The 14,692-nt window shown below is 39.3% G+C and overlaps 3 protein-coding genes and 1 long non-coding RNA gene across 7 annotated transcripts in view; 2 read left to right on the top strand and 2 right to left on the bottom strand.

Annotated features, from left to right (window-relative positions):
• Positions 1-3,621, top strand: part of LOC100184334 (coagulation factor XI-like) — a 5,934-nt gene extending 2,313 nt beyond the window's left edge. Inside the window, exons 6-9 of the mRNA XM_018815545.2 lie at positions 1,680-1,873; positions 2,447-2,559; positions 2,805-2,931; positions 3,308-3,621. Coding sequence (XP_018671090.1) covers positions 1,680-1,873; positions 2,447-2,559; positions 2,805-2,931; positions 3,308-3,540 — 667 coding nt within the window. The 3' untranslated portion in view covers positions 3,541-3,621. The remainder of the gene's footprint in view (positions 1-1,679; positions 1,874-2,446; positions 2,560-2,804; positions 2,932-3,307) is intronic.
• Positions 3,622-4,282: 661 nt separating this feature from the next.
• On the bottom strand, positions 4,283-9,143 carry LOC100175426 (serine/threonine-protein kinase tousled-like 1-B). The gene is made up of 15 exons (XM_002127884.4): positions 9,010-9,143; positions 8,336-8,474; positions 7,801-7,919; positions 7,647-7,744; positions 7,337-7,439; positions 6,974-7,215; positions 6,733-6,865; positions 6,301-6,479; positions 6,014-6,095; positions 5,771-5,952; positions 5,548-5,717; positions 5,358-5,493; positions 5,077-5,194; positions 4,781-4,888; positions 4,283-4,517 (listed from the first exon to the last, which is right to left on the bottom strand). The coding sequence occupies exons 1-15, from the start codon at positions 9,076-9,078 to the stop codon at positions 4,392-4,394; spliced, it is 2,004 nt and encodes a 667-aa protein (XP_002127920.1). The 5' UTR covers positions 9,079-9,143; the 3' UTR covers positions 4,283-4,391.
• Positions 9,144-9,783: 640 nt separating this feature from the next.
• Positions 9,784-12,559, top strand: LOC108950271. The gene is made up of 5 exons (XR_001975157.2): positions 9,784-10,210; positions 10,284-10,342; positions 10,620-10,657; positions 11,060-11,102; positions 12,288-12,559. It is a non-coding gene; the product is annotated as an uncharacterized LOC108950271 (long non-coding RNA).
• LOC100177748 (sodium- and chloride-dependent taurine transporter) overlaps positions 12,393-14,692 on the bottom strand; it is a 7,963-nt gene continuing 5,663 nt past the window's right edge. For all 4 annotated transcript variants that reach the window (XM_026838450.1, XM_026838452.1, XM_026838451.1 and 1 more), the window contains 4 exons: positions 14,186-14,392; positions 13,720-13,893; positions 13,599-13,662; positions 12,393-12,716 (listed from right to left, as the gene is read on the bottom strand). In XM_026838450.1, the coding sequence (XP_026694251.1) occupies positions 12,607-12,716; positions 13,599-13,662; positions 13,720-13,893; positions 14,186-14,392 (555 nt within the window). In that variant the 3' untranslated portion in view covers positions 12,393-12,606. The remainder of the gene's footprint in view (positions 12,717-13,598; positions 13,663-13,719; positions 13,894-14,185; positions 14,393-14,692) is intronic.

Genomic DNA, 14,692 nt, shown 5'->3' with positions numbered 1-14,692 from the left:
CAATTTAAAAAAAATAAAAAAAACTAGAAAAAAAATTAAAAAATATTAGGAAAATTTTTTATTAACATCAAAAAAAAATTAAAAAACAATTAATAAAAAAAGTTATAAAAAAAATAAAGTTTAAGAAATAAATCTAAAAAAGTTAAAAAAAAAAAAAATTAAAATTGAAAATAAAAATTAATAAAAAAATTTCAAAAAATTTCAAAATTATAAAATTGACGAAAAAATTAAATAGAATTAAAAAATTCATAAAATTAAAAAAAAATGTTTCAAAAATTATGAAAAAAAAAAATTAAAAAAAAAAAATTAAAAAAATATAAAAAAATTTATATAGATTTAAAGATTTTTTTTACAAACTAAAAAAAATTATAACAATTTATAAAATAATACAAAATATTTACAAAATAATAAAAAAATTGATATTGAAAAATAAAAAAAATTATAAAATAATAATTATATTTTCTACGCATTAAACCGATTTCAGTTTTCTGCAGCGATATTGTTTTAAAACATCATTTTCACAAATACATAGACACGTTTTACATTGTTTCCATTAACCTTGATTATCTTGACAGGTTACAACAATAGTTCATTCAGCAATGACATCGGTTTGTTGAAGTTGGCGGGCGACGTGGTTTACAATGATCGCATTTACCCTGTATGTTTGGGAGATGAGAGGACAGCGTTGCCCAGATCACAAACTGTGGCTTGGAATTGTTGGAGTATTGGCTGGTGGGGAAACACTGCAGGTCAATATTTTAATTAACTTGGTAAATAAAGGAAACTTTAAAAATAACGGCGACGTTGGCTGGCTTTGTAAGGAATACTTGGTTCAAGGCTTGGTGTTGCTACCATTGTGGTTGTTTCTTTTGGCCAGATATTTAACTGCAGTTGCTCCAAGAAAAACGATCAGCCACAAAGTTACATATATGGTAATTTGTAAGCGGGCACGAGGCGTATGAAACAGAACATCCGTGTTACAACGACTGTCAGATAAATAAGTTACATACATTAATTTTTCAGATAACTTCCTTCAGACAGTTTCGATGAAATTTGTTTCTGACAATGAATGTACCGGTGTAGGGGAATCCCAGTTTTGTGCTACGTGAGTATCAAAGTAGTTCTTATAGATTTCACAATGTCAGTATAAAGTATTGCCGTCACACATATTGCTTATCAACCAAACGTTTGCCATTTCTTGAATATTGATACGTGTTGTGCTTGTTCAAGTGTGCCTAATATATATTTCATAACTTAACCTTGGTTTTGGGCGTTGAAATGTTGACGAGAGATTTGTTTTAACAATAAAGTATTTGTTGTTTATTATGATGTTACAAAGTATATTGAATGCACAGTTATTACAAAGTATATTGAATCCACAGTTATTACAAAGTATATTGAATCCACAGTTATTACAAAGTATATTGAATCCACAGTTATTACAAAGTATATTGAATGCACAGTTATAACAAAGTATATTGAATCCACAGTTATTACAAAGTATATTGAATCCACAGTTGTTACAAAGTATATTGAATCCACAGTTATTACAAAGTATATTGAATCTACAGTTATTACAAAGTATATTGAATCCACAGTTATTACAAAGTATATTGAATCTACAGTTATTACAAAGTATATTGAATCCACAGTTATTACAAAGTATATTGAATCCACAGTTATGCAGCTGGTGGTGTCGACGCATGCCAGGGTGATAGTGGCGGTCCCCTTGTTTGTTCGAACAACTCAATCTTCCATTTACATGGGGTAACAAGTTGGGGGGTTGGGTGCGCGGGGGTTGAACAGCCGGGGGTTTATACGAGGGTAACGGGCTATCTGGGGTGGATCACCCATGTTATGAATACTTATCAAGGTGAGTGGATGGATGTAACTTATTTATCCTCGCATGGTGAGGCAACAACAGTCGTTATAAGTTCCCAGCCTGCTGAGTATGGCAGTTCCTGACTAGATCTCACGCGTGCTATCATCAAAAACCTTCCAAGCATGCACATTTTCAATCCACGTTAGGAAATCCTAATTTAATACGGATTTTTTTCTTTGTTTAATTAATTAGCGTGTGTGGGACAAATTATTTCATGTATGTCTGACAATTTGTACAACCCTTTAGCGACCACTGAGTTGCAGCAATTGTCATTAAGTGTCTTGCCCAACGACATATATTTGTATTGATTAAATATTGGAAAGCGAGTGATCACCACACTTTCAGCAAAATGATTATTATTCATTGTTGTTTAAACAGGGCTAGTGGTCCAGTGGTTAGCATGCTTGCCTCTAACCCAGATGTTACTGGTTCAAGGCTTATCGCTGCCACCATTGTGTCTGTATGTGTCTTTGGACAAGATTAAAGTTCTTCACATTCATATTCATCCTTCATTAGTTTGTATAGTAGCCATAGAAAACATATAAAACAACTTCTTCGCACCAGATAACGATTCATTCTTCACGTTACCCACAATGCCGTGTGGCTCTGACATCACAATCGATCGCTTGTTACGCCTCCCAGTGGACAAACAAACAGCATTGTATCAAAATAATTTGGTTTGTGATGTCATTAGTATATTTTTAATTCATAATTAATAAACAAACATAAGTTGTCAGTATGACAGGAGTGTTGTGGGTGTGCCATAATGTTTTTATTGACAGCAAATATTGTTTAAATATTCTACCATCTAATTACAAGTGATTCCCAACCTACGGTATATGCGTCCCACTTGTGGTACATGAGGATATGAGAGGTAGTTTTCCAATAACTTTAATTTATCAATCTTTTTGTTTTATCTCAGAGTTGCACATGGAGAATCCATCCACCTTCAAAAAACACGGAAATTATTTTCACATTTGTGAAACAATTTCATGTAGAAATGTTTTCAAGCAAGTGTACGGATTACGTGAAGCTGGAAACATTACAAGGTGAGGGTTTGATGTATATTGGGTTTGATGGTGTTTATTGTTTCATACACCTCGTGCCTGCTTACGAGTTACCATGTATGTAACTTATTTATCCAGAACACACCAAATGCTACTAAATACGTAGCAAACTAAAATCGAGTCCAAGATTCTATTTAAATAACAGACTGATGATGTTAGTTATTGGCGAAATATACCTTTGGTTACACCATTAGTTGGATTCGAACATTGTTTGCTGCATATTATGTAGCACTAAATGTATATACTCGTATGAAGTTAACGCCAAAGTATTTAAAATAATCGTTAAATATGCGGAATATATAACACGTTGATAACCCAGTGTTGCCATTTTATTATTTCCTTCTCCATCTAACCTCAGGTGAAGCACTGAGTGAAAAGTTATGCGGCAACACTCCCCCACCCCCGATAACAATAACCGGCCATGCTGACGTCAACTTTGTATTCAGCAGTGATTCCAGTTATGTTTACGAAGGGTTTGCAGTTGATGTCACATTTAAACCAACACCATTGTGCAAAACTGGAAACACTGCATCTATCCATATACCAAACCTAATGTTTATTTCCTGGTTACTGGTTTTTCTATTAGTTTAAAATGAACTGAGATTTTTTACAACTTTGAAATTTGATTTTTTTAACGTTCATAACTTTTAAATTAAAGAGAATTTTCACAAACTAACTGTTAATTTAGCATCAGTAGACAACTTTATTCTTATGCAAAAAACTGCGCAACCATGAGAACCAGACTTTTTTGTGTTGTGTCTTGAAGCTCCCAGGTTCAAGGCTCACTGTGGTGGCTACGATTCAGTGTGTGCCTCGTAACTGGAGGCTCCCAGGTTCAAGGCTCACTGTGGTGGCTACGATTCAGTGTGTGCCTCGTAACTGGAAGCTCCCAGGTTCAAGGCTCACTGTGGTGGCTACGATTCAGTGTGTGCCTCGTAACTGGAAGCTCCCAGGTTCAAGGCTCACTGTGGTGGCTACGATTCAGTGTGTGCCTCGTAACTCGAAGCTCCCAGGTTCAAGGCTCACTGTGGTGGCTACGATTCAGTGTGTGCCTCGTAACTCGAAGCTCCCAGGTTCAAGGCTCACTGTGGTGGCTACGATTCAGTGTGTGCCTCGTAACTGGAAGCTCCCAGGTTCAAGGCTCACTGTGGTGGCTACGATTCAGTGTGTGCCTCGTAACTCGAAGCTCCCAGGTTCAAGGCTCACTGTGGTGGCTACGATTCAGTGTGTGCCTCGTAACTCGAAGCTCCCAGGTTCAAGGCTCACTGTGGTGGCTATTCAGTGTGTGCCTCGTAACTGGAAGCTCCCATACCTTCCAAGGCTCACTGTGTTGGAAAATTTTCAGTGTATTGCCTCGTAATCGAAGCTCCCAGAACAAGACATTGGTGGCTAGGCGACGCTGATCGATCATTATATCCACCTTACAACATAGATATCATATATCATGATGGTTGCGAAGTTGTGGGGTTAGATCGTTTATTTGAAGGTTTCAAGTAAGCATGGTTTGAAAGTTCTAGAACATCAGCTCGGTCCTCTTTATGGTAACCAAGGCAACAACGGATGAAGGACTGGAAATATAAGGTTTCTATGTTTGGTATATTGTTTCTATGTCCGAAATAATGTTTCCATGTCCGATATAATGTTTCTATATTCGATATAATGTTTCTATGTTCGATTTAATGTTTCTATGTCCGAAATAATGTTTCTATGACCGAAATAATGTTTTTATGTTCGATATGTATCTAGGTTTGGTATATTGTTTCTATGTCCGAAATAATGTTTCTATGTTTGTTACATTATTTCTATGTCCGAAATAAGGTTTCTATGTTACCTTAGCTTCAGCGCTAACAGTTGGTTTGTTGGGAAACGTAACTTCAGTTGCTCGCAAGATGGTGTTTTGTTTCAATATTGCCTCTTGTGTTAAGTTATGTCCAAACGGCTGAAAATATAAATATTGTAAAATATTTTCCCTCCAATACTGAGGGTGGAACGCAGAAAGTATAATCAAAGTTGATTATCGATTTTTCTTCGTGGAATAATTTGAACAAATTCTCTCGTTTATTGTTACGTCACAAACACACATAGATTAGAGTCACTGACTGATTTGACCCTAAATAATATAATCACCTTCTTTCCATACAAACATTGGTAGAAAATCACCCCGACCGACCATACATCAACTTTGTTGTCGATCTTGGGGGGTTTCCCACCAGGGCCTCGAACAAAGCATTCGGGGGGAAGGTACCTGTGATGTCATAATGGTACTGTGATGTCAGTTCATACAACACTACTATATATAGCTGAATGCATGATTAGAAACAGCACAACGACGGTGGGAAACCACTGTAACAATATAGGTAAAGCAGTCAGTGACATCATAATGACATCACGATGACATCACAACCCACCAGAAAGTGCCGGATCCTTGCGAAGTGAGGTCCATCCCGTCCATCGGACTCAAACCTTCATCAAATTGCTTGGAAAGCCCGAAGTCCGTTATCTTTATGTCGCCACAAACGGTGCCGTTACATAACAATATGTTGCCTGTGATGTCATAATGGTCATTATATAGTAACAAACCAATATAATAATAGTTACCTGGTTTAAGGTCGTAATGTATAACAGGTCGTTCAAGTGAGTTGAGGTAAACAAGTGCGGACACGACTTGCATGATAATGGTTCTCGCTTCCTTTTCTCCCATCAACCGATGTTGTTTCAAATAGAAGTCAAGGTCATTACCTCCACAGAACTCCATCACTGTGCAAAACCTGAACAAACCAAGTTCAAACCCCACCCCGGTAACTCAACCACAACCACTCACGTGTTGATGTCAACCTCGAAACGATCGTATAAACTAACTATCCGCGGATGGTTGACCCTGCGGTGGATCTCCGCTTCACGGTTGGCATGACGTGCATAGTCCAGCTTCTTAAGTTCGTGCCACTCACGATTTAAATGATGGATTTTGACCGCAACGTAGCGCTGAGCTTCTAAATCAAACCCCTGTGATATAAATATAATGCAACATATGGTACGTGATGTCAAACACAACAACACAACCCACCTTATAAACTTCACTGAACCCCCCCTTCCCCAGTAAAGTAAGGAAGAGATATTGTTTGTTGAGCACAGGGTTGTCGTTGAACCTGGGGTGGAATATCAAGGTTTAAAAGGTTTGTATTGGAACAAGAGGTAATGGGTACAAGGCTCGACACTGCTACCATTGTGGGCATACCTTGGGCAAGACACTTATCGGCAATTGCTCTAACCCAGTGGTCACTGATAGGTTGTTTAAGTTGCCTGCCATACAGATAAACAATCACCTCCACACACCCCCCTGTACACCCCCACCTTGAATTATCCTCGTTAGATATTCTCTTCAACTCCCTTATATGGAGACTCCTCTCACGTTCCAACTTCTCCAACTCCACTTGCAGCTCCACCTCGTCGCGCTTCACCGCCGATAATCGTTGACGTAAAACCTCATCGCGCTCGTGGTAATCTTGCATTGACATCACTTCCTTTACATCCTGCAAGGCATTGTGGGAAACATTGGTAATTTACTTTTAAGTAGCACCACGGGTGTTGGGGTGATGGGCCAATCGTGGCCTAAATCCTAAGGCACATGGCGTGCTACAGGACCTCACCCACATAGAATAGAAACTTTGTAAAGGGCGCTTGCATTTCTTTCTGTGCAAACAAGGCGGTAGTTTTTACAAACCTTACTTGTGTATTATTCCCTCCCTAGCAAACCACACAAACTTATCATTATAGGGCTGTCACCTTTGGTTTTACAAACTCCCCGTCGTTCTGACTCGGCTTATTTTTTGCTGAGTTATTGGAAGGTTTCCGCTTACTCAACGATTTACGTGCTCGTTCAATATCTTCCTTCTCTTTGTTTATTCGCTCCTTTTTGCTGAGTAACAATGATGCGGGATTAATAAGGTTTCATAACAATCAAGGGGGAATTAAAATGAATGGGAAACAAAATCATAATTTACCATAATGTTCCCCCAACACCCACCTCCCAAGCTCCGTGAACGCCCATCCGTTCACCCACGTCTCCTGGTACCCGGTGCCTTGCCTCGTGAACTGACCCAACCTCAACCGACCTTCCATCGCTCGACGGCGCGCAGATGATTTCTCGGACTTTGTCTTCTCCACCAACAACTCCTGGTTGACTTGTAAACACCGGGCAAGTTGGGTTTTATATTGAAGCGCAAGTTGGGTGGTTTCCCTCAATCGATATTCAAGGTCGGAGTTTAACTGAGGAGAATATTGTTTCTATGTTTGAGCACAAAGAACCACACTTGACAGCGAGCACAAGATGTGTAACTTGACAGTGAGTATGAGGTGTATAACTCGACAGCGAGCACAAGGTACTCACCCGTATCAATTCTTCCCTCTTTTTATTCTTCTCTGATTCTTGCCCGTTGTTCATCTGAATCATTTGTTCAACCTCCGAGCCGTGTAACTCAGTTTGTATGTGTCTATATATATATATATTATGACATCACAACCAACATTATGATATCACAACCTCCATTGTAACATCCCAACCACCATTATGACATCACAATCACCATTATGACATCACAATCACCATTATGACATCACAACCACCATTATGACATCACAACCACCATTATGACATCACAATCACCAATATGACATCACAACCACCATTATGACATCACCTTGATTCCTTAGCAATATTATGCTTCTGTTGTAAATGAACGAACCCGGACAAATCCATTAAATTGGTTGAATGGCGTGAGGAAGGAGAGGATCGGATCTAATGTTATTTCATTATTATGACATAATACACTCCTATTATGACATCATACATACATGTGATGGGGAGGCAAGGGTTCGGGCGGGGCTCGTAGTTGGTTCAAAATATTCGTTGATTTTCTTGATGTTTGCCGAGTTTGTTCCAACTTTCTTGTTGTTGTGATCCATACTTTCACCTGCGTGAGTGATCATATGATAACTTATCACGTGAGTGATCATATGATAACGTGAGTTGATAACTGATATGATAACTTATGCGTGAGTGATCATATGATAACTTATCACGTGAGTGATCATATGATAACTTATCACGTGATTCATACTTTCACCTGCGTGAGTGATCATATGATAACTTATCACGTGATTCATGCTTTCACCTGCGTGAGTGATCATATGATAACTTATCTGGAGTGACATGCTACCCAAACTTTTGACATGGGTATTTAAAATATTTTAACATCCAGTTTTAAACTTAAAACAGGTTTGATGCAGACACCCCGTGTATGAAGCCCAGATGAAATATTGCAACAATAACTTTGTTGGGTATGTAACAACCTACATGTATCCCATGACCCCTCAATACAAACCCCACCTTTTCGTTTCCTTGACTTCCTCACGTCACCCCTCTCCTGGTTCTCGGGGGTACTAGGGTAACCCCCCAAACTATCGTTTTCCCGATCGCTACTCGGCCCCGCTCCAAATGAACTTCCCGATTCTGACCCGCTGTGAACCTGCGGGGGGTAATGGATAACCTCATGCTCACTGTCGATTAGTTACAACACAGCATTCTTTTGTATAAACACATGGTTTACACGGCGATCATAAGAGGATGAAAGAGTGTAAAGCGTGTATTCTGACATAGCCGGGCAATGACAGTCGTTATAACACGGGTGTTCTGTTTCATACACCTCGTGCCTGCTTTTGAGTTACCACGTATGTAACTTATTTATCCTTGCATGGCGGGGCAACAACAGTCGTTATAACACAGGTGTTCTGTTTCATACACCCTGTGCCCGCTTAGAAGTTACCACGTATGTAACTTATTTATCCTCGCATGGCGGGGCAACAACAGTCGTTATAACACGGGTGTTCTGTTTTATACACTTTGTGCCTGCTTATGAGTTACCATCGGCAAGCCAAACACCTCTGGGGTAAACCAGTGTGCTGGCAAAATAGACTTCCAGGGTAGGGATTTTTTTATTCGATACCAAAATGACTGAAACAACTTTTGCAACCTGCAACAATAATCAACATAATATTCCTCACTTTAGAATTTCCGAGGAATCTCGCTTCAAGAAGTTCCTGTCTTCTTGCGTCGATTGTGATGTCATCCATGACGTTACAACGTCAATGCTTTACTTAAAACCTGAACAATTTGATCAAAAAATTTGGTTTAAAACACATCCATTTGGATTGTATCTCTTCTGATGTTTATAGTGTAGCCCACCCCGCAAATTCTGCCATGCGAGGTGACTACGAACGTTACGACACTACAACGTATATACGCCGCAATATTAGAGAATATTACCCACAATATTTAGAATATTTTTTATTATAGGCGGAAAAAAACAAGAAATTTCTAAAATTTTAACAAACACGGCACTACCAAAGTATTTGCACGGTATAGTAAAGCGGACAAACGCTTTTAAAATAATTGGGATCACTTGTATGGCAAGCAACTTTTGTTTAATTTTTAATATTTTAAATTTCCTCTCGCAAAATATTTGTTTCAACTATATGCTTATGTTTATTACGGAATCAACTTTATATTAAAACAACTTTGTGTCGCTTACTGCGCATGCGCAATATGACGTCACCAACCTTGTTCCGCGCATAAAACGCGTCTTCTAAAAATCGAGTCATTTGCACCAGTTCTAGTTTAGATGAAGTTGGTTCCACACCAGGTTACAAGTTGGAAGGTTTTAACAAGTTTTGTGCAAGGCTGGAGTTAAGTATTGTTTTATTACAGCTAACTATACAATTGTATTATTACTACTAATATTATAATACTACGTGTTATTTTAAACTATATTCTTTTATTTGTTATGAGTTATTGTTAATTATTGCAACAATATTTTGTGTCTTGAGCGTAAAACTATGATTTGTCTTTTACTTCAAAGTATACGTCACTCGCGACTGTACGTCACAATCGCCGCGTTCGCGCTCATTCACTGTTACGTCACAGTGTTTGTCGACTGCGTCATCGCTCAGCCACAAACGCCTGTGACGTCACAATGCGGTTTGTTCTACGCTTGCGTTTCGCGATTTTGTTTCCATGGGGCCCCATGCGCGTTTTACGTCGACAAGGCACATTACTTGTATATTTTAAGTTTAATACTTTTGTGCTATCACCGCGAAGCAAGAAGATCAAAGAATTGGTAAAGTATAAATCACAATTGGCATTATTACGTATATAAGCTCTTTTCCAGAAACTCCGATGATGTGACGTAACAGAAGAACCCACTTCGTAAGTTCATTGTTTCGTCACAATCATACTTTGTTGTAATTAATGGCAGTTTTAAAATGTTTGATATTTTTAGAACATTGTATGTGACGTCACAGAGGATCAAGTGAACCATGGTATGCAAGAAGAATGAAGGTGATTATGACGTAATATATATAGCGATTAAAATGGGGTAAGATATAGGATACCGTTGGCACATAATATCCCATATATTTTATAATCGTGTTTTAACAATTAACAACGCTCTTTTGGGAGTTGTGGGGTTACAGTTATATAATTTAGTAAATATCCATCATTTACTACCAAATGAGACGATAAAAAAAGAATGAAACATGTCCCATCTTACCCCACATGTATAATCACAAATAACGTAATTTGAAAACAACAAGATTTATCGACCATATTCTTGCAGAAAAGTCAGCGAATAAAGCTGCCGAAGAAAAGCGCAAGGTATTGTATATTATTATTGTATAATATTTCTATATCTTTTTCCATCTCGTTACTTGGTGGTTGGGCCGCGTTTTCCTCCGCTAACATTGTGGACGTATGTGTCCTTGGAAAAGACACTTAACGGCAATTGCTCCAACCCAGTGGTCACTAATGGGTTGTAGCACCCTGGCCTAAATGCCTGATCAAATAGCACGCCTCGCAAATATATGATTCAAACTTTAGTCGAATTCCCAGCCTTAATGACGTATATACCTTATCCACAATGAATAGGCTATAGATCTTTGTGAACCATTAGTAATAAAATACATGCGTTTAAATGTGACGCCCTTGTTGGGTAATGGACAAACTTCTTTTCATGTTTTGATATTTTGTTATAACGTTACTATCATGTTTGTTTTGCAGACGAAGAACAAGGAAGACGCCGATAAAGGATTCACGGTTTGAGGTTTGAGGTTTGAGTATTATAAGTATGAGTTGTGTGTTGTATGTGTGTCTTGTCTGCGCTGCTGTATTCTTATTCTGCTGGACCTAATGTTGCCAGCTATTTTTAGTCAGTCACTACTATAGTGCATTTTGCATGTCTATGAAATATATGCATTGAAACTATGGCGATTATCTTGCTGGATCAGATTTTGTTGTTGTACACTCTATTGGGTACTTCGTCTACAAAGGTCGAACCCTTAAGCGATTCTGTATTGTCCTGATCGCTTGGTGAGAACGCTATGTTGGTACACAAATACTCGAGTAATATCAACACGCAGTATAATATCACAAATAGAATCTTAATAAGTTTAACATTAAACTTGTATCAAAAACGTCATGTAGCGTGATTGGGACGATGGCCACGTCACAATTACGCTACGACGTCAATACGGTGGGTCAGAGCATTGTCATGACCCTGCGTTCGGTGCGGTTACGTCAGTTTTGATTGAGTTACGTCACGGTCGGGTTGTTGCGTGGACGTCGCCGCCAGTGATGCTACGCTATAAAACTACCGGCACAGTGATGCTACGGTTAGGTCACTGTCAATGCGGTTCGTAACAACCTGACGCAGTTTCGTAGCGGTCGATGCGGTGCGTAACATCCGGACGATATTATATTGTGGGAAGATACGACGAGAGTATCGCGGTACCAACATGGCGACTTACCTTTTGATTGGGACATGCGGAGCTGTTGTTGGCTTCGACTCTTTGCGGTCGGACATTCAATATGGTGTACACTGCAGATGATTATCCTTCAGGATTTGAACCATACTTTATTTGTAGATGTTTCAATGATTATGCGTTCGTTAATTACTTTTTGACTGCGTCCCCTTTTTGTATATTTGAGCTGTTGTGTTTGTTGCATGTTTGGTACATGTATGTCGCTGCACTCGTTGTACTATTTTTGTCTTTTTGTTGGTGTGTTCCTTACTATTTTTGTCTGACGGTTAGTTTAACCTTGCTTGGGTAAGGTCTATCCAGCAAAGGGTTTCTCACCAGAGTAGAAACCCACTACCATTGGCTGGGGGCTTGTCGTGCCGTAGTGGCTTTCCACCAACGCCAGCCACATAAACTATAAAGGTATTTTAATCATATTTTTTATTTTGCAGAATAAACATTAATATCATGTAATCTAGATTTGAATTCAGGTTTCCTAGTCTCAAACCATGGCCTGGATTCGAACCCAAGATCCCTGGTTCTCCAACCCTCGCTGGTTCGAAGCCTCCAAAGAATCCAAAAAAAAATTTCAAAAATGTTTTTGGTCGAAATTTTATTTTGATGAAATATTTTGTTGACCTACGACAATAGTGATTAATTTACAATAATGAATACTAGAATCTATACGTGACGTCAACAGATGGCGCCATACTGACGCAGAGAATTTGAAATTTCGCGGAAAAATAAAAAATAATGTAAAACAGTTTTGTTCCCATTTAACGTTGATTGCGCAAGCATGTTGACATCGAGCTAGAGTTTGCTGTCACCGCATACACCACCCAACAATACATTGTCGCTTCCCATTCCAACAACGTCTTCGTATAATGGGGCTTGCTCGAATATCGGAGCCGAAACCGTTTCTGGGGAGCATAGAAATAATATGTTAAACATAGAAATAGAACGTCACACAGAAATAATTAAACGTGTAAGTTACGTACGTGGTAACTTGTAAGCGGGCACGAGGTGTATGAAACAGAACACCCGTGTTATAACGACTGTCGTTGTCCCGCCACGCGAGGATAAATAAGTTACATACGTGGTAACTTGTAAGCGGGCACGAGGTGTATGAAACAGAACACCCGTGTTATAACGACTGTCGTTGTCCCGCCACGCGAGGATAAATAAGTTACATACGTGGTAACTTGTAAGCGGGCACGAGGTGTATGAAACAGAACACCCGTGTTATAACGACTGTCGTTGTCCCGCCACGCGAGGATAAATAAGTTACATACGTGGTAACTTGTAAGCGGGCACGAGGTGTATGAAACAGAACACCCGTGTTATAACGACTGTCGTTGTCCCGCCACGCGAGGATAAATAAGTTACATACGTGGTAACTTGTAAGCGGGCACGAGGTGTATGAAACAGAACACCCGTGTTATAACGACTGTCGTTGTCCCGCCACGCGAGGATAAATAAGTTACATACGTGGTAACTCGTAAGCGGGCACGAGGTGTATGAAACAGAACACCCGTGTTATAACGACTGTCGTTGTCCCGCCACGCGAGGATAAACAAGTTACATACGTGGTAACTCGTAAGCGAGCACGAGGTGTATGAAACAGAACACCCGTGTTATAACGCCTGTCGTTGCCCCGTCATGCGAGGATAAACAAGTTACATACGTGGTAACTCGTAAGCGAGCACGAGGTGTATGAAACAGAACACCCGTGTTATAACGCCTGTCGTTGTAATGTTGGGATAAGTTACAACCACCTATGCCCACATAAACACACATCTCACCAACGTCTTGATGTTTACATGCGGAAGGATCCGGAAGCTCTGACGTAATCACCTTCATCCACCGCTACACAGACAATAATGGTTACATATGTCATCGTGACGTCATCACAGCATACGTTACCTCTGGATAAGTTCCCGATGTTTTGAAGAAGAATAAATACACCGCATAACCAGGGATCCATAGAATAGATGACATTGCCAACAGCCAGCACACGCCCACTGCCCAGGGGGGGTAGGTGTAAGTACGATTGTAAGTTGGAACTTTGTAATATGCGAGGCTCATAACGAGTAATACCTGGGGATAATGATCATTGTTACGACATAAATATACACGCAGGGTGAAATACAAAACATAATTAAGCCCCATTATATGTTAATAACCTAACTAATTTAACGAACGAAGAAAATGGAGCCAACAGCAAAACAACAGTTGTTTAAAACACGCTATGTATAAAAGGTTTGGGAATAAGCGCAAGTTAAAAAACGTGGCTTTTGCATTCAACGTGAACGTATATACAGCTGTTGATATTTAAATAATGCAATTTATTTTGCAACTGTAATGAAGTGTGACGTCATAATATACTTACAGATGTAGATATTGGAGTAAGAACTGCCCAGCACCATTTGAACCAAGGGATTCTGGGTACGAACCCCACCATGTCGCACACGATCCTCCAATACTTATTGATCCCGAAGAACCAAGCAACGGCAGCGCATTCGCATAAACTAATGAACAACATGCTCCACCCAGCGGCAGCATAATTATCGAAGATGTTCAGCACGTATACGCCACCCTGCGGAAAAAGAATATTAATGGTAATTGCATAGTTGCATTTATATCATCCATCACGTGCATCTAAAACAAAGGTATTCCTGGGCTTATAGTTAATGTTGTAACCAATTACCCTGCTGCTGCTATGTAAACACAGATTATCAATATGGGGCATCTTAGTTGATTCCAGGATATACACGTATGTTTGACGCTTTTATCAGATAGAATGAATGAATGTAACTTTCTTTATCCTCGCGTGGCCGGAAAACGACAGTCGTTATCACACGGGTTTAACACCTCGTGCCAGCTTACGAGTTACCTT

The sequence above is a fragment of the Ciona intestinalis genome, unplaced genomic scaffold (assembly GCF_000224145.3).
Source record: "Ciona intestinalis unplaced genomic scaffold, KH HT000090.1, whole genome shotgun sequence".
In the NCBI taxonomy this organism is placed as follows: domain Eukaryota; kingdom Metazoa; phylum Chordata; class Ascidiacea; order Phlebobranchia; family Cionidae; genus Ciona; species Ciona intestinalis.
This window is presented reverse-complemented; position numbering and strand designations above follow the sequence as displayed.